This window comes from Bacillus rossius, chromosome 17 (genome assembly GCF_032445375.1).
Source record: "Bacillus rossius redtenbacheri isolate Brsri chromosome 17, Brsri_v3, whole genome shotgun sequence".
NCBI lineage: Eukaryota > Metazoa > Arthropoda > Insecta > Phasmatodea > Bacillidae > Bacillus > Bacillus rossius.
This window is the reverse complement of record NC_086344.1, coordinates 12,589,362-12,608,037: the sequence shown is the minus strand read 5'-3', so window position 1 is coordinate 12,608,037 and position 18,676 is coordinate 12,589,362. Positions and strand designations below refer to the sequence as shown.

The 18,676-nt window shown below is 36.7% G+C and overlaps 1 protein-coding gene across 1 annotated transcript in view; it reads left to right on the top strand.

Annotated features, from left to right (window-relative positions):
* Positions 1 to 1,925: 1,925 nt before the first annotated feature.
* The window catches only part of LOC134540985 (neuroguidin), a 36,152-nt gene continuing 19,401 nt past the window's right edge, over positions 1,926 to 18,676 (top strand). The window contains exons 1-5 of the mRNA XM_063384095.1: positions 1,926 to 2,211; positions 2,446 to 2,586; positions 10,095 to 10,209; positions 11,744 to 11,904; positions 16,222 to 16,333. Coding sequence (XP_063240165.1) covers positions 2,203 to 2,211; positions 2,446 to 2,586; positions 10,095 to 10,209; positions 11,744 to 11,904; positions 16,222 to 16,333 — 538 coding nt within the window. The 5' untranslated portion in view covers positions 1,926 to 2,202. The remainder of the gene's footprint in view (positions 2,212 to 2,445; positions 2,587 to 10,094; positions 10,210 to 11,743; positions 11,905 to 16,221; positions 16,334 to 18,676) is intronic.

Genomic DNA, 18,676 nt, shown 5'->3' with positions numbered 1-18,676 from the left:
CGATTCATCTCATGGTCTAGTTCAGGCTAGCCTGGCGCCCACCGGACATTCAATCCACATACACGTCACTGCAACCCGCTAGATATTCCCCCTCAGCTCCCACAGAGAGACGGGCGGCGGCATATGTATTATTTCTGATTCTAAAAAACAAAACAACGTTAACCCTAATGGTGGTGCCAAGGCACCTGTGGCACCTACCGTGCGCACGCCTATGGGTCAGATGGCTCGCCTATGGCAGGAACATAGTGACCGAGTGGTCAGATGGCTCGCCTATGGCAGGAACATGGTGACAGAGTGGTCAGATGGCTCGCCTATGGCAGGAACATGGTGGTCGAGAGGTCAGATGGCTCGCCTATGGCAGGAACATGGTGACCGAGTAGTCAGATGGCTCGCCTATGGCAGGAACATGGTGACCAAGTGGTCAGATGGCTTGCCTATGGCTGGAACATAGTGACCGAGTGGTCAGATGGCTCGCCTATGGCTGGAACATAGTGACCGAGTGGTCAGATGGCTCGCCTATGGCAGGAACATGGCCGAGTGGTCAGATGGCTCTCCTATGGCAGGAACATGGTGGCGAAGTGGTCAAATGGCTCGCCTATGGCAGGAACATGGTGGTCGAGAGGTCAGATGGCTCGCCTATGGCAGGAACATGGTGACCGAGAGGTCAGATGGCTTGCCTACGGCAGGAACATGGTGATCGAGATGTCAGATGGCTCGCCTACGGCAGGAACATTGTGACCGAGAGGTCAGATGGCTCGCCTATGGCAGGAACATGGTGACTGAGTGGTCAGATGGCTCGCATATGGCAGGAACATGGTGGCCGAGTGGTCAGATGGCTCGCATGTTAGTCCCTGCAGCGTAAAAACCACGTTTTGACACGCAAGGCTAGCAAGCAGTAGTGAAGAGGTTGACATTCTGGTGCGACAGTCTAGCCTTGGTCCGCACTGGAAACGGTCACACTGCAGGAATAATCCACAGTGTTAGCTTCCTAGGAGTGCGTATTCAGCCTGTAAATGGTATCTCAATGACTAAGAAAATCATTAATTGTCTTTCAGTAACTTTGGAAATATGCGTTAATTTTCAGTGTAATCTTAAGAGTGTTTTTTTCCTGTGTGTTTAATCTTTACTTTTGCTGTGCTGAAGATTATGATGGCAGCATTGAGATGTGAGTCAGGCATTGGTTTAATCAATAAATAGTGTACTAAATCTCAATATCGGTTATCTTATTCAGAGAATGGCATCCTGAAGGCTTACAGGTGGGGTTAAGACCATAGCACAACGTGGTAATCGAAGCCTAGAAGGTGGAACCTGTTTTCACCCCGAGAAGCCTTTTACTTTATCAACTGTGAGCTGGTGCGCAATTAATTTATTAAGTACGTCGGCTGGCGTTCAACAACATTCTCCTTATCTCTAAACTACATTGCTTAATACAGGAACCACATCAACTTCACTTAGTTATCCTGCAAGGGACAGGGTAGCCTACGGTTTACTGAGATCCATGTAGACTCTTAAGATAACTGAAGTTAGTCCTATGCTCGTAAAAATAAAACAATTCCAGTAATGAAGTAGAGTTTAACTTGATGCCTGTAAAAATACTGTCGTTTGTAGAGGTGTTGGTAGAAAAATTACATAATTATATTATGCGTGAGATTACCTTTTTCTGTTTACATAGATGTCAACTATTTTCCTTTTATTTTAAACAAATAATTTGTTTACTTTTAAAATAAAGCAAATGTTACCTAATTTTAAAAAATGACTAAATTGTTATGTGCAGTCTATATTCATAGTTAGTCTATGAAGTTTACTTTTTTTAGGTTTGTTATTTTTTTATTGTAGTTTACAGAGTACTTTATTTACTCTATGGTTTACAGAATGGAAACCTTGCAATAAAAAACCTTTTTTAACTTTAATTTTTTTACCTCAAAATCAAATAACTCTTCTAATATTGACTATATAAGATGTAGTATGAGTTTTTAGCATCATTATTATGCTGTATATTTAATTTAAGGTTTTGTTGGGCTGATGTTTTTAACTCCTTTCATTTAGTCTATTCGTAATTTCGTATACGAATGTGGGAAGTAAAAAAAAAAATGGCTTCTTTTTCTGCTTACCAGTTCCCACGTGGAAAATAAAACCTTTGAAACATTCAATTTATAACTATGTTACCGTTATTTTTGTGATGTAGTTGTTATTCATTTAATCATGGTTCAGGTATGCTGTAATGATAGGATTTACTTTCATGAAAGTAGAGTTTGTAGTAATAAAAGTGGTGAATGTTTTCTTGAACGATAAAATGGCTCGAATGGCAGTGCTTTTTTTGTTTGTAAATAAGTTGGATATAATCAGAAAAACATGTAACTATTCCACATGTTGCGCATGAATTACGTGTTTTTTTTTTTTTTTTTTGCGTTGTATATTTTTAAAATATTCTTTTTGGTGTTTTAGGCTTTGGAAGAGATAATCCCGCAAGATTTGCCTCGTGCATTTGAACTCCTCAAGGAAATGAACGACAGTGTTCATCAAGTCACCGATCTTGTTGACAGCATGTTGGAGCGAGTCAAGAGAGGAGAAATATCAACAGAGAAAGTAAATGTCCCGACTTGCTAGCATCCAAGCAATACAGTCGAGGAAACTAGAACTTAATTAAGGCCCGGTCAAGCTCAAAATAGTGTCAACTCATAGATAGTTATAGCAACACAACATATTACTAGCACAGCGGCATGGCTACAACAGTCATTAACTTAACCCCATGCCTTTGTTTATTTATGTTGTTTTAACTTTTAAAATGTTAATCCATCTGTAGTAGTTAGGTAGTGTGTAATTATGAGGGGGGAAAAACTATAGTATTTACAGAATAAAATCCATAAAACAGTAATTGAAAAATTAAATGCAGGTTAATAGCTTAACTTAATAGTGTGAACAAGGTACACAAAAGAAAATAATTTTCGGGCACAATCTCGTGAATACACAAATTTTCTTACATATTAAATGAAGTTCTCAAATGATGACAGATGTTAGAGATGCTGATTGAGCGAAAACACATCACGGATTTAGCAGTAAGGTAGTACTAAGCATAAGTTAATACTAATGCAGTGCTTGTGTAAATTATTATTACAGATAGTTAGATTAAATTACATAATGTTCAACTTTTATGTATAACCAGTCAGTTGTAAGGTGCCTAAGGTGGCCGTTGAAAACTGATTAAAATAACAAATACTTAAATTTAATATACACAAAATATTTATTAAATTTCTAGTTTTTTAAATGTTGTGCAAATTATAATTATTTCTGATATATAAAAGATAAAAAAAAAATTAATTAAAAATCTCTTGAAAAAAAACCAAATTGTGTGTTAAATGTCTCTGGTCAATCAATAATCTTCCTTGCTGTGGATTCGTTTCAGTATACGCTAGGATGGCAACGATATTGGCATTGTAATTTGAATGATTTGAATAGAGTGCACAACAGCATTAGCATACTATGACTAAAATGTGCCTTAACAACTATTCATGATCATGGGAAATTGACACAACAGTGGTTGGTAGATTCACATTTGCATATCAAACAGGAAATGCGGCCAAAAGGTGGCAAACTTAAGTTACGACTCTCTTACTTTATCACTGAAGAATGTGGAAACTATCGGCCTCGTCAAAACATGAGACTATGCCCCCGTGCTTGTTACAATTGCACCACGGACTCATCAGCAATGCTAGGAGGAACAGGTTAGCAAAGAGCGATGAAAGTGTTGCACTGTAAGCGCTTGAAAACAGAATTCTTGCAGTGTTAGCAGAGTCGGTCGGTGATGAGCGGATTTATAGGGGCAGGCATTTTTCGCGAAAAAATGTGAACGCCTATTAGACTGCAACAAAGTATACCCGTAGCAACGGTTTCTTCCTTGTGATTGGCGGCCGTCTGCGAGAGAAGTCGTTGCCTTGTCTGACCGAGCCACTCAGGACACGTTTTCTTCCGCACTGAATTACTGTGATAGGTGCTGTTACAATTGACATGCGCCTGAAAGAAACTCACCCAATCACGAAACACAGGCGGTGCTACAGTGTTTTAACTTTCAGCTACTCTTAGAATCTTTTCCCGAAATGTGCTTGCCCCTACGGATTTATGTTATTAATACAGTGTTGTGCTTGTGGAAAGCTTACTTTGATTGGATCTGGGGCTCTTCGTAACATCTGAACCAACAACCAACCACCATGCAGGGGTGCCTGATACAATTAATGATAAACCAATTGGTGATCCCCATGACTTCCATGTAGACTTTAGGTTGAGATGAGTTTTAATTTTTTTTATGTAAACAAACACTATTGTGTTATTTTTCTGCAAATTTCAGCTGATATTTAAGTAATTGACAATAGAATATGTAAATTTATAAAGTACTAGCAGAACACGGCAGATGTCCTCCCAGCGTTTATTTATTTACCTCGATTTATCTAAAATGAATGGTTTTTATGTAATCTAGAATCTATAAATTATTTTAGAAAAATTTGGACAAATTGAAAATTATGTTGATAAATTTCTATTATTCATACGTAGCGTTGTGGTTTTATGTGGAATGCAAATGAAGGAGTCCGTTTTATGCTTTCTTTAAAAAAAAAAAAAAAGAGAGACATCATTGGGGTTTGTTCTGTTCAGTTGGCTAGTTTGCAGAAGCTCTGCACTTCCCTTTAGGCCGGGTTTATAGAAAACGCAAGAACGCAGAAACGCAAGAAACGCAACTACGGTAAAAGTCCAACCTTAACTCTTCTACCAGCACGTTTATAAAAAACGCAAGACACGCAATAACGCAAGAACGCAACGCAGAAGTTGTTCAACTTTCTACTTCTTGCGTTTTCTCCTTGCGTTTCGGCCTTCTATACGGGTTGCTTTAGTATGTGAAAAACTGAAACTGTCATGTAATACATATAGAAGGCTCTGCGATTGTAATCGTTACGCTTGTGTTTATTTATGTTTTGGGCTGGCATTCTTCTAGTGAATACAGCGCAATGGAGGAAGCTGATGAATTTCTTGTTCAGCTTATCCAAAAATTTTCCTGCCTGTACGATAGGTACAACAAAATTTTTAAAAATAATCATGACTTATTACTGAAATTTTATTTTTTGACGTTAGCGATGGCCGGCGTCCTTGCGTTTTTTATAAACGACTGTGAATTTCTTGCGGTTGTCGCGTCCTGCGTTCTTGCGTTTCTGCGTTCTTGCGTTTTCTATAAACCCGGCCTTACTGGTACAGCTTTGCGCACACTTGGAGCAGGATATTTGAAACACTGGTCACAGTTGAATTTTGTTCGAGAACAAAGAAAAACAGTTACTAGTCCAGGTCAGAATTTTCTGTATATCATTATTGAAACTTAAAGCATTTTTGATATACTAAATTATTTGTAAAGTGAAATGTAACACCTTGCCCTTGTACGTGTATGGTTTTATATTTCAGATGTACAACGGCTATTCAGCACCAAGTGTGTTATGGAACTTGTCTTGTTACTTTGGTGCCAGCATGTAACGAGTTGTCGTTGTAATTCCTGTCAATGTTTGGGTTGCAGCCGCTTAAGAGCAGTGCCCTTGCTTAACAGACGAGCCTAGTTCGTTTGCACGAGGTTCTTTTGTTCATCAGCACATGTCGTATGCACATTTTCTGGGCTGATTAGAGTAAAATACACAAGGAATTCATATTCGTGCGTAGTGTTTTTGGTCAGGGCGTGCGAATAAAGACTTTGTCCCTGTATGCTCGCCACAAAACGTTTCTGTTGATTGCCATAATTTTTTTGAAGGTGGCATTCGCACTTTCCCGTGTGTTGCGTGATGCCTGTTAGGTACACATGTGGGATATTTGTTGTAAGCGGGCTCACGCGCAGGGAATGTAATGTAAATTTTGGTGTTTGTGGATTAGTAATACGTCAAGTGCAGTAATTGGGGTCTGCTACGACTCTCAGGGTGGCCAGCCAACCCGGAAATCGGGAAATGCGGGAAATAGCCAGGATTTCTTAAAAAAAACCAGGAATACCTGGAATCAACCAGGAATTTTTATTAGAACCGGGAATTTTTTTTTATGATGTAACTATCGCAATAACATACGGCTGTTAAAAGCCTATGATGGAGAAACTTGAACGTGAGCATGTTCACCACCCGTCAAAGCACGACAGTATGCTCGTGAGCTATATTTTGTGAAAGTTAATTTGTTCATATTGCATTTAAAAACTTTTGTAGTATGTAAGAAACCGTTAACAATTCAGACTTCCATACTTATTATGTTTCTGTATTCAAAAGCAACAGCATTTTGGCTGAAAATATTGTCGTACGGTTGTAATAATTTCTCGCACGGCATGTTGGTAGCACTAGTTTTGTATGTGCTTTGTGTAACAAAAATGCAAATTGTATGCAAATATTGATTAAAACCACCCTTGAAAAAACCTGGAAAAAACCAGGAATTTTACTATCCCAGAAGAGTGGCCACCCTAACTCTTGTAGATTTGACTTTATGCATGTATGTTGTTGCATGCCCTGGGGGGGGGGGCAGTCACTGCCATTGATCGGAATCAGATTTTTTTTTGCTGGACTTGATTGAAGATGATAAAAGATAATCTTCGCGGACTTTGATGAGTTGCGTTAAAATGGTTTGCTCCTCTAACTTGAAGCGGCTCGGGCCTTCTAGAAGGCTTGCTCGTGTGAATCTTGTAAGAAGCTCTAGTGGGTTAAGTTTGAATCCACTTATCCCCCACCCCCTGCTCTCCATGGGTTCATGTCTAGAAATTGTCACATTTATAATTGAATTCAAAATTTTAAAGAGAGAAAACATTTTTTTTGGGTTTTCAGCATGAAGATAAATGCAGACCCGTAGCGTCACTTCACCAACGCTAAATGCTCAAGGCTCATATTTCCCCATTTCTTTCACAGTCACCGTTGTGAAGTTACCAACATTTGAGCTCCCACACCTTCTCCAGCCATCGATCGCCCCAATCCTGAGCCACTTCGTGATTTGAGTGCCCCCTACTCCTGAACGTTGCACATTTCATCACACTGATGAGTCATCGCCTTAGTTTACCCTTCCGGCTGTAAAAATAATTAAAATCTTTGCATTACTACACATTTCATCCCTGCACACCGTCATTGAAAGATTTACGTTTTCTTTCTTACGTAAGGATGTTCCGTATACAAAAAGATGCCTTAGATTTTGTTACATTTAGACTACTGCAATTTATAACAATGTGTCAACTAGTAAATGATTTCTTGTAAATGGGACTTCCTATTAAAAAAAAAGTCGCACAATGTTTCACATTTTCCTGTACAGGACTTGCAGTTACGAAGACCCTACATGACTAGTGCTTGGTTTTATGTCACAAGGTATTCGAGATAATGGGATATTATAATAAAGATGGGAGCTAAAGTTACGAGCTATGGATACTAGCTATGGATCTTCTCATTTTGAACGGGCAAAAAACAATGAAAAGCAAATAAATTTTTATTGAAAATGAAAATTTCACTTAACTGTCGATATTGTTCACTGAGAAAAAAATGTCACAACACAAATACCTATTTTACATACTGTATTTTACTAGGCTGTTACCTAAATATAGCAAAGTGTTTTAAACAAAACTAATTAAAAAGGGAATTATTTTTTGTTTGAATCTGTTAAAAGTGAAAAAAAAATCTTTATTTTAAATTAACATATGGCTACCGAAATAAACGTTTTCAAGTTAAAAAAAAAAAACAGTTTATTCCTGGCGGGCCTGCTTAAAATTGACCGTCTCTTGCTCGTATGTTAAATTGTTCAAACATGTTTCATTAAAATATTTTTTGATGTTATGGCTGAAACACATTAGGCCAACTAACTCATAATTAGGAAAAAAAATGATAATTCTCATATGTCTGGTACTTAAACTTATGTTCAAAAGTGTGACTTGCACTTGTCAATTTTTAGTAGATGTTTACTGATATTGACTGTTGTCATGATATCATTACGTAACAGCTCTTTATTTTCGACTGCACGTGTAATATTTGGTGCATCTTATTTGTGCATCTCTCATTTACAAGTCGGACACAACCACCAAAAATACCAATGCAGCGTGCAGTTTATGATTGGGACATTTAGAATTAACGATAATCAGTCATGTACTAAATATATGACTGTGTATACTGGTGTAATAGTTTATGATTGTCATGTAGGAGTTTGGATGGGTAATGTGCAAATCGGCTGCTGACTTAAAACTAACAGAAATGGTAGGTACATCCGAACATCTCTTTCTGTGTATCAAAGAGCAAGAAAGTTTAAAACAAGAGTAAGTGTACACCTTGCCATATAAATGCATTCTATTTATATATATTTTTTTATTTCGGCTTGCTAGCACTTGGATAGAGAGAGAGAGACAGAGCGAAAGAAGGTGCTATATTTAGCGGTAATTTAGCTGCTCACTGCAGAACAAGCACCTAATGAGTGTTACACGTATCCAAAAAAGTATTTTTAAACTGTTGTCTTAAGGTCCATCCGACAAAATTCAGTCTTCAACTGTATTATATCGTAAAGATCTGTATTTAACTTTTTTTCTAGTGTGCACGGGCGTGCGGAACTTAAATTCTAAAGCACGTGCGGGCCATTGTACACACATTCCCGCGTATGGCATCTGTATCCACAACTTTCACTTCACCACACCCTTCTGTCAACCAGCTTTTATGCACGCGTTTAGTTTGTACTGTTTTAAATCATTCTGTAGGCTCAATGTTAGGTGTCACCTCCCATCCCTCGTGCAATATTCTCCTTGGGGTAAAAAGGCATGTTTTTTAAAATTTTATTTCATGAATTTTCATGAAAATTGTTGTGAAAGGTTTCTGATGCGGAAAAATCGTTATTGATAATCAATAATTATTGATATATCCTGTACATTTATTTTGAAGTTATTAATAATTTGGTTAATTTTATGTTTATTAATTTATTTTAATTTTAATCAAGTTTCTAATAAAAAAAAATAAAACTTAGAATTCTTAAATACTTGGAAAAGGAGATGCTGAAAATTTCTGTGCTGTTATCTTGTTTCTAATCATTGTGTAAAATGGCACGTCAATATTTTAAGTAGTTTACCAATAATTCACAGTTTTATGATTTTGTAGGTTATGTTAATGACATTTAAAATACTCTAGATTTGTGTAAATGTTCAATTAGGTTAGCTATTTATAAAATATTGTAAACAACGTATGAACAGTTGCTTACGTACATTTCATATTTTAGTTACCTTACATTAGTGTTAATTTTGGGGAAATAAATAAAAAGAAATCTAACTGAAATTGTGGCCACAATGTTTTCATTTTGATCCTTTAAATACTTTCCCTAATTTCTGTTAGTACTGTTAAGTTTTTTTTTAGAAAATGATGTTCTGTCTCTCTCTCTTCCTCTCTGCCATTTTACCCCTTAAGATATACTCACGAGTCGAGGTTTGAACTGCCGAAGAAGTTTCACTTTTATCACTTGTACTGAGTTGCTGTCAGTTTTGCACTACGATTGGTCCTGACCTGCTATTCCCACAGATGAGTCCCGTCTGGGACGCAACGTTGACCACATCAGCACAAGTCGCTAGCACCTCAGCGACAGAGGACTGGAATGCTGCTAGAAATCAGCAACAATCCCAGCCTTTTCTTTTATATTTATTAGTAATTTGATTAAAATTACAATAAATTGATAAACATAAAAATTATCAAAATTATGAACGATCAGAATTTCAATAACGATTTTAACGTATCAGTAGAGACATGCAAAATTCACGGATTCATTTCGCGATAAGCTAGCATCAAAACAACTATACCTTCGTACCGCATCTGTGATTGGCCCACATTTTATCCAGGGAACTGTGAGCCAATGGGAAACACTAAACCAAGAAAGTGCCGAGTTACGGACAGCCTAGTTGAGACGTCTCACGCGTCAGTAGCCAATGAATAGGTGTCATTTCCGCGAGTATTTAAAGGACTGTGGAGTCTATCCTAGAGGTCAATGAATCCGCGAATTTTGCAGGTCTCTACGTATCAGTAATGTTTCACGGCAATTTTCACGAAAACAATGTATTAGTTTGCAGTAAAAATGCTCTTGCTTCGCCTTTGTTCCAGGGTCTTAGTTTCCTGGAAATGAAGTACCACATGCTGCTGAGCTACCTCATCAACTTGACGTACGTGGTGCTGAGGAAGTGCTCGGGGGAGAAGATTGAAGGAGACCCCGCCATAGGTAACACTCCTGGCTGCTCAGTTCAAGGATGATACTAGCTGCAGTACCCGGCGTTGCCCGGGCTGAACACAGGGTGATACATTGTCCGCGAGTTAAAGCACGATGGATAGCGCTACGTGTCAGTGCGGTGGACATAGAGGAATGACACACAATTGATGTTTGCATGTCTGTGACCTACGAGTTTCTGTTTACCTCTGGCGATCGGTTGAACGGTTTAGAAGTTGATGTGCGTTAGCGCCGTCTAGTGGCGAGTTACAAAAAAATGGATAACCATTTCCGTGAAAAAAAACTTTGATGTGCCATCTTTCATGGCGATCGGTCAAATGGTGTCAGAGTTGATCAATGTCGTTCTTATATATATATATAAATCACACATACATACATACATACACACATACACACACACACACACATAGGTGTGTGTGTAAATCACAAAAACATGTTTTTTAAGATAGTAAATTTGATTAATGTAATTTATAAAGCAGGAAGTTTCTAACAAAACGTATGTACTAAATATAAATTACCTTTATGGTACTTTCTTTTACTTTAAGCTGGTTTTCTTATTTGTAGAAAAATTCATAGGTAAATATTTTTAATTATGTATCACACACCAGGTAGTCAGATGTATCTGTTCATTGGCCATTTTCATTAACATCTTAAAATTATTTTATGACCAAAAATTATTGCAACAAACGACCATTGTGGTATTTAATGTCTGAAGGGCAATTTTTTGTTGTATTGGAAGCATTTTAAAGCAGTAGCCTGACATTTCATTAATACAAGCCAGTCTATTGTTTGTACTTAATTAATTAGGGACACTATTTTATGGTTTTATATTTAGGCTTATTTTGTTTTTAAAACAGGAGATTTCTGTGTTTTTTTTTTCTGAATTTGGGCAGAACTAAAAAATTGGTGAGTCTTCGTGTGTTTGGAAAATTTACCAATGCCGTAATGTAAAAATATAGTTTTTAATGACAGTTGCAAGATCAAAACATTTAAAAAAAAATTTTTCAATCTATTAATACATACATTATGTTTGAAACTTCCTGCTTTATAAATGATATTAATCAAATTTACTATCTTAAAAAAACATGTTTTTGTGTTAATAGCAGGTTTTGATTAAAAAATGCTGATAAATTCCATCATAATATTTACATTTAGGGGCTGTAAAGTGTATTAACTGGTATTTTGGTGTTTTTGGTGTATCAACATGCTTTTTGGATGTTGTTTCGGTTTGATCGCATTTCACCATAAAATTTTGACCTTATTCACTATTTGTGTACGTATTAGTTTTGTCAAAGCTGTGCTGTAAATATTTAAATTCTCTCTATTGTTTTTCCAGACCGTCTGGTTGTGATCCGATCATATTAGTTACATTTAGGTGCTTTAGAGTGTATAAACTGGTTTTTGGTGTATCAACATTCTTTTGGGATGTCGTTTCAGGTTTGATCGCATTTCACCGTGAAATTTTGTCCTTGTTCGTTATTTGTGTGTTAGTTTCGTAAACGCTGAGCTGTAGATATTTTTCTTCCAGACCGTCTGGTTGAGATCCGAACGGTTCTGGAGAAGATCCGGCCGATCGACCAGAAGCTCAAGTACCAGATAGGCAAGCTGGTGAAGACGGCGGTGACGGGCGCCACCGACGCCACCGACCCGGGCAGCTTCCGCGCCGACCCGGGGAACCTGGCGAGCAAGGTGTGTGCCCCGGGCCCCCTCGAGCGTCATTCCCGGAGACAAACCGTGACATTCATGTTACCAACGTTCCGAAGTGTATCTTCACGCGCGACGAAGAGAATAAAATTGACTCCTTGTCAACTACATACATTTTTGTTAGTAATTTGGTAACTTATGAAATAGTGAGTTAACCAGCCTAATTAAACAAAAAAATTAGATATATGTAGAATGTATGAAATCTGAATAATATATTTTTTTTTGATATCAGTGTTATTTGGAACACGAGTTATGAATTTTTTTTTAAATAACTTAAAAAATTTGTGAACTAATTATATTAAATTGTATTAATTCTAATATTTATTTATCAGAATATATTGTTGAATATTTTTTTTTTAATGTAACTGCATTTTTTTTTCAGATAGAAATATTGGAAAAAGTAAGTAAAAATATACAGTAAACTCCCTATTATCCGCGCATGCTACGAAAAAATACAGCACACATATATAAATCTGTATTTTATTACAAGTGAGCAAATTCGAACTCTACCGACGAGTGTATTGTGTTCAGTATACAGTAAAACACCACAGGCCTTCTCGGAACTCACGCAGTAGGCTGGCACGCGTTGCTATTTTTGTCTCTGTCGCACTTTTGTTTCTAGTCGTACGGTTGAGCACTTTTGTGTTTAACATTACTGAAATGTATTGTATGTTAATTATTTAGTAAAATACTAAAATTTTAGCATCATTAAAAAAATTTTTTTTTGTTGATTGTAACTTTAACTGATCATAAATTTTTTAGATTTTTTAAGTTGAAATTAATGTTTCCTTTTTTTGTTTCCCATTTTCGACTCTCTTTCTGATCATCCGCGATTTTCACTATCCGCGGTGGCCCTGCCACTTAACCCATTTGCATCTACAAGCGTACTAGTACGCAGCTGTTTTTCTAGCCGATAACACCATAGGCGTACTGGTACGCAAAATGGCTAATCTGCCTGAAAAACTTGAAAAAATCCCTTTAGAATGAAAATAACCCCCCAGAGTAGCTAGTATTGTTATAACTAGTGGCACTGGAAAATCGTAAAAACGATATAGGCGCAAATAAAAGCGACAAAATGGTTTACCGACAAATAAACGCTACAATCCCGTTTTTAGAAGTAATTATTAAAATTTCAAGTAATATTAAAATTTCCAGTAAATTTTAGGTTTGCCTAATATTTTTAAACAAACCATTTCTTATTATTAACGGCCTAACCTCATACAATAAAGAACATTCTTTATTTTATGCATCTTCTTACCGTGTTTGAAGATTACCTAATAAACGGTGACGATGGCGAGCCATGTAACAGGGTGGCGACCAACCGGGAAAACCGGGAAAAGTCAGGGAATTTTTCCAGCAGGGAAAAGTCATGGAAAAGTCAGGAAATTTTTCAAATAGTCAGGGAAAAAATTAAATCTTGTCTAAAGTTCCTGCTGCAGCATTTTACAGCTTAAGATTATTTATAGTCTTTGTTAATTTGTTAATTGTATGTAGCGAATTATTAACTGAAATTCTGAATACTATATTTTATGCGAAGTTTGACATTTTAATGAAGCCATTTTTGATGTCGCGGGTCCATGAAAAACGCTGCTGTGTCTGCGTTGCTGATAACAGCTGGCTGGCGTGCGCGCGCATGCATTGTATTGCCACCATAGTCATGGTACGTGTACCAAATTATTCTATGCTTACTAGTTTTATAGCTCATAGTACACCGAGATGACCGAGATAGTTTTATTTTTGTTTCTCATATTATTGGCAACTGTGGTACAAGTACACGAACGTTTTGGGATGAAAACGTGAGTGCTTTTGTTTGTTGCCAGTCGTGTTGTGTAGTGCTTCTCTACGTTTTACTTTTCAGATGTACTATTTATTTTATTTTGCTGTCCTCTTTGTGTAAACGTTTTGAATAGTGGCGTGTACATGTTTTCAGTATTATTTAGTAAGCTAGTCGGGCTTTGTTCTGAAGATACAAAGGAGAGAATAGAAGTAGTAGACAAAGATGGGGGAAAAAATGTGCGCGGGATCAGATATGAACGTGTGGGCTTGGGAAGAATATTGCCGTTGCCGAAAGCTAAGAGTAAAGGTGATTAATGAGTTAAAGTGTTTATTCGGTTATATTCAAATTTTTAGCCCATTTTTTTATGGAGTAAAACATTTTTTTAATGAATTCCAATACAGGATAAGAAAAATGAAAGGTAAATATTAAGAGTAGCTAATCATTAGACTTACGCATAATAGTTCGCGACCGGAAGCGCTCCTATTAAAAACGTTTACACAAAGAGGACAGCAAAATAAAATAAATAGTACATCTGAAAAGTAAAACGTAAAGAAGCACTACACAACTAGGAACAAAAAAAAAAGCACACACGTGCGAACTAGGTCGCTCTTTTAGTTCGTCCGCTCCCATCTCGAATTCAAAGAAGACAGGTCGAGGTCACAGATAGTTCGTTCGCTTTGCTACCGCTACTGCAGGCGATCTCTGTATGTTATAGTAGTTATTTTTTATAATGATCAGTGTTGTGAACGCCTAGACTATTATTCTTTTTTGGGTTATTATACATCAAATGAGTAAATAAAACAATAATTTACATAATTGGGTAAAATGGCGTATATAGGTAACAGTTGTTTTTAATCTTCACTTAACATATAATATAATCGAAAAATTTTAATTTATAAAAGGATTTATTTTATAGCTAGTTAAAGAAATATTATTTATGAAATGTGTTTATTTAAGTGTATAAAATTCAGTTTTATAAATATACAAATTTTAATTTTTTTTAAGTTTTAGAAATAATCAACAAAAAATGTGTTATTATTTACAGGCAACAAAATTACGTACATTATTAAGAAAAAAGACCCATTACTCTTTTAATTTGTTACCTTACAATTAGACATAGAAAAACTAATAAAAACTCTTAAGTAAGATTGTTTGCTTATATTGCTTAAGAATGTGTATGTTCATTAGTACTTATATATAAAACACTAAATATTAGCAAGTTCATCATCACTTAACATACACTATAATCGAAAAATTTTAATTTCTAAAAGCTATTATTGTTTGTCTGATTTTGTTTTGACATATATTTGTGTATATTATCTGATAAGTTAGTTATAATATGTAAAAATAAGAAGGTTTTACTCTTAAAAAAATGGATGAGATTGTTAGGCATGGTCAGGGAATAAAAATGATTGTCCTGGAAAAGTCAGGGAATTTATTCTGTACAGTTTGGTAGCCACCCTGTGTAAACAATCAACACGATCTATGAATCTTGTAAATAACACGAAACCCAATTTAAATACGCATAGTCTTGCGCGGAAACTTGGTTAACGGCAAACGTAACGTACAACCCAAACAAATGTAAACGATTAAAAAAAAAAGACCTTTATTTACGTGCATGAATATTTTCACGGGAAAGAAAATGAAAACATTGAAGCGGCCATGTTTGCCAACGTGTGCGTGCGTGCGTGATATTAACTCAAGCAATAAAATTATTTACTGTTAAATAACAACAACTAAAATATAAAAATGCATTATTTATGTTTACAACACACGCAGCTTATATTTGGCAACTACAAAAATATTTTTACGAAAATCTACTTCAGTCAAAATCGTTAGCACTTTAACGGGAAAAAAAATATGGCAGCAATGTAGCTCTAAGCTTTTGTCGCTCATTTGTTGAACGTACCTAGCGTTTTCCTAATTTCCTAACCCGAAAACAAACGGTAATAATATTGTCCTGCTATTCACAATAAAATTAATGTTATTAAAGTCGGTTTTCTGTATCGCGTTTGCGTGCAATGCTGTTAGAACTATACTTAAATTTTTTTTTTTTACCATTGTGAGACAAACAAAATGTGTTACCGTGCATTCACGTGCAGAGAATACAAGTCGCACCATTTCTATGTTAGTGACACTAACATACTTATGTGCAAAGCTTGCAACATCCGCTTAAACCGGGAGAAGAATTAAAATTAAAGCGATATAAATGCTATATGGCAAAATATAAATGCTACGAACAGCCATTATAAACGCTATTTTCCAGTGCCTCTAGTTATAACAAAGGTATATTATCGTGAAAATTAAACTATTTTTAAAATTTTATTTAAAGAATAAAAATATAATGAAAATAGAAAATAACTTTAATAATAGTAATATATAAAAAAGTTTATGGATTCCATGGTATGTCTTACATTAAAGTGAGTGGATGCAAATGGGTTAACTTCGCGGACGATCGGGAGTGTACTGTGACTGTAAGTTATGATAGTGGTGTTGCGTGTCCTGATTGGCCGGTTGTGTCGCAGCTGGGCGGGGAGGACCTCGGCGGGAGCAGCAGCGAGCAGGACGAGCCGGACGGGGCCAGGCAGGAGAGGACCGGGGCCTACGTCCCGCCGAAGATAGCGGCGGTCCACTACGGTACGTCCCGCCCGGCGTCGCGACGGCAGCCGAGTCGGGTGCGCGGCTCGGTCAACAGGGTGGCCACTCACCGGGGAAACCGGGACTTATCAGGGAAATCACGTTGATCGGGAATTATCAGGGAAATGTCAGGGAATTTTTTTTTAATAACCGGAAATTTTTTGTGTCTAGCATATTTCCGCAGAGCTGCCAACCATTACGGATTTTCCGTAATTATTACGGATTTAACACGGAATTACGGAACATCGCTAGTTTATTACGGAAACGAGGCTTTGTGCCGCACGGTAACGGAAAAAAAAATTCCGTATAAAATAATATTTCTTCGTCAAAAGTATTTTTTTTTTTGTAATTGTAAATATCAGGGAAAATTTGAATTTTTTATCAGGGAAATCAGGGAAAAAATCAGGGAATATTTTTGGTGACTGTGAGTGGCCACCATGGTCAACTTCTGGGTCAAACTGAAAATCGGTACACGTCAAAAACCTAAGTTACCGAGGACAGCTGGTTCTTCTCAAATAGATCTGACTGTGAAACTAGATCCATTCAAATCCTGCTGCAGGGTTCCACTTTGTTTTCTTCTTTCAGAAAACTTAAATATTCGTTACTACAAGGCATATTTTACTACAGAACTGGAGTAGGTACATTATATTTGTTTAGTTATTTAATTTATTATCCACCTCTAGATCCCCTTACAAGCTTTATACTTGGGGATTCAACACTTCAAAACATAAATCATTTTTAAAAAAAAAAAAAGTTAAAATTAAAATTTTTTGAGTGTAAATTTCGGTTCATATACAGTGGAACCTCGTTACTACGAGAGCTGACAACGGCGGCAAAAATTCTCGTAACAATGAGTACTCGTAATAACCGAATATAAAAAATTAAAGTCAAGTTAGATTCTGGACCGTCCAACACTGTAACTTGAAAACGGTTAACTATAGTGAAAAAAACGTGTCGATTAAAAGTTGTAGCAAATTAAATTATGAATAGAAAGTGTCTCTATGGAATTTTTTGTATCTACAACGGTTTTTGATTTAATCGCGAATGAGATGGCCTGATACAAAGACCAGCGCCGTTCATGGTCGTGGAGGGAAGGAATGTGAAGCGGCGGGGGGGAAAAAAAAGAGCGAAGGTAGGAAGGAAGGGTGTTAGCTGGTCTATTTTTAAATTTACCCCTCCGCCGACTTAGGATGGGAAGCAACTGGTGCCATCAAGAGAAAGAGAGAGGGAGAGAAAGAGAGAGAGTGTATGTTGTTTGTCACCAGTCCTTCCTCCCCCTGATCACATGGCTTATACCTGCTAAGGACCCAGTCCGCAGCTGTCTGTGTTTATTGCGTGCACGTTATTTTTTCAACTGACTGTGTTTTTTTCCTTATTTTTAAGAAGGCATTCAAATCACTCGTACTTACGGTTTAATTTTAGTGCAACACAAAACTGTCGTAACAACGTAAGGTCTCGTAGTATCCCGTACTCGTAATAATGAGGTTCCACTGTATATTGGGAATCATATTAATCCTACGAAGTGAAGCTTATGTGTATGTTGCATGTATCAAAGTTATGTGTATGTAAAACTATGTGTGTATGTGTATGTAAAACTTTGTACATGTAAAACTGTCAAGGGCGCCCACACCTGTGGGCAGGGTGGGTCTGTGGCAAAGAAAAAAATTAGATGTTCTTGAGCATTTTGGGCAAATTTTGAGTCCTTTAAGGCCATTTTTGGCCATTTTTTGTCATTTGTGATTCTTTACCCCCTCCCCCTACAAATTCTGCCCCCCTTTACAAACTATCATATGGGCAACCTTGAAAACTGTATGTACAGTAAAACCCCTTATTTGCACTTTTCAAGGAACCCCAAGGAAAAAGTGTAAATTGCGGGAAAGTGTAAATTGTGGGAAAGCACTTTTATTGACAGTTAATGCTAAATTTTAGCTTAAAAAAATGTATCAGCATTTACTGGTGCTACAAGACAAACAATAGTTGTTTACAACACATTAAAGTACTAACAGGAATATTCAGTTCCTTGGCCAAAACCACTCGGGTACCCACATGCTTGTCAAACTTCTCAATAATTTTAATTTTATCTTCAATAGATAAAGTATTTCGTGGAACTTTATACCTATCCATCTTCAATCAAAATCTTGCCATAAATAATATTGTGAACGATAAAAAAACACGTGCTAACCAAAACGGACGTTGACTAATGTAAACAATGAAAGCCATCATAGATATGTACTGTACATAATGCAGCACTACTAAATATACGTACTGTGTATGAGCGCTTTCCGGTAGTATCGATAGCTCAGCGCTTCGGACTATGCTCTGCTACGAGAGTGCTCTATGACA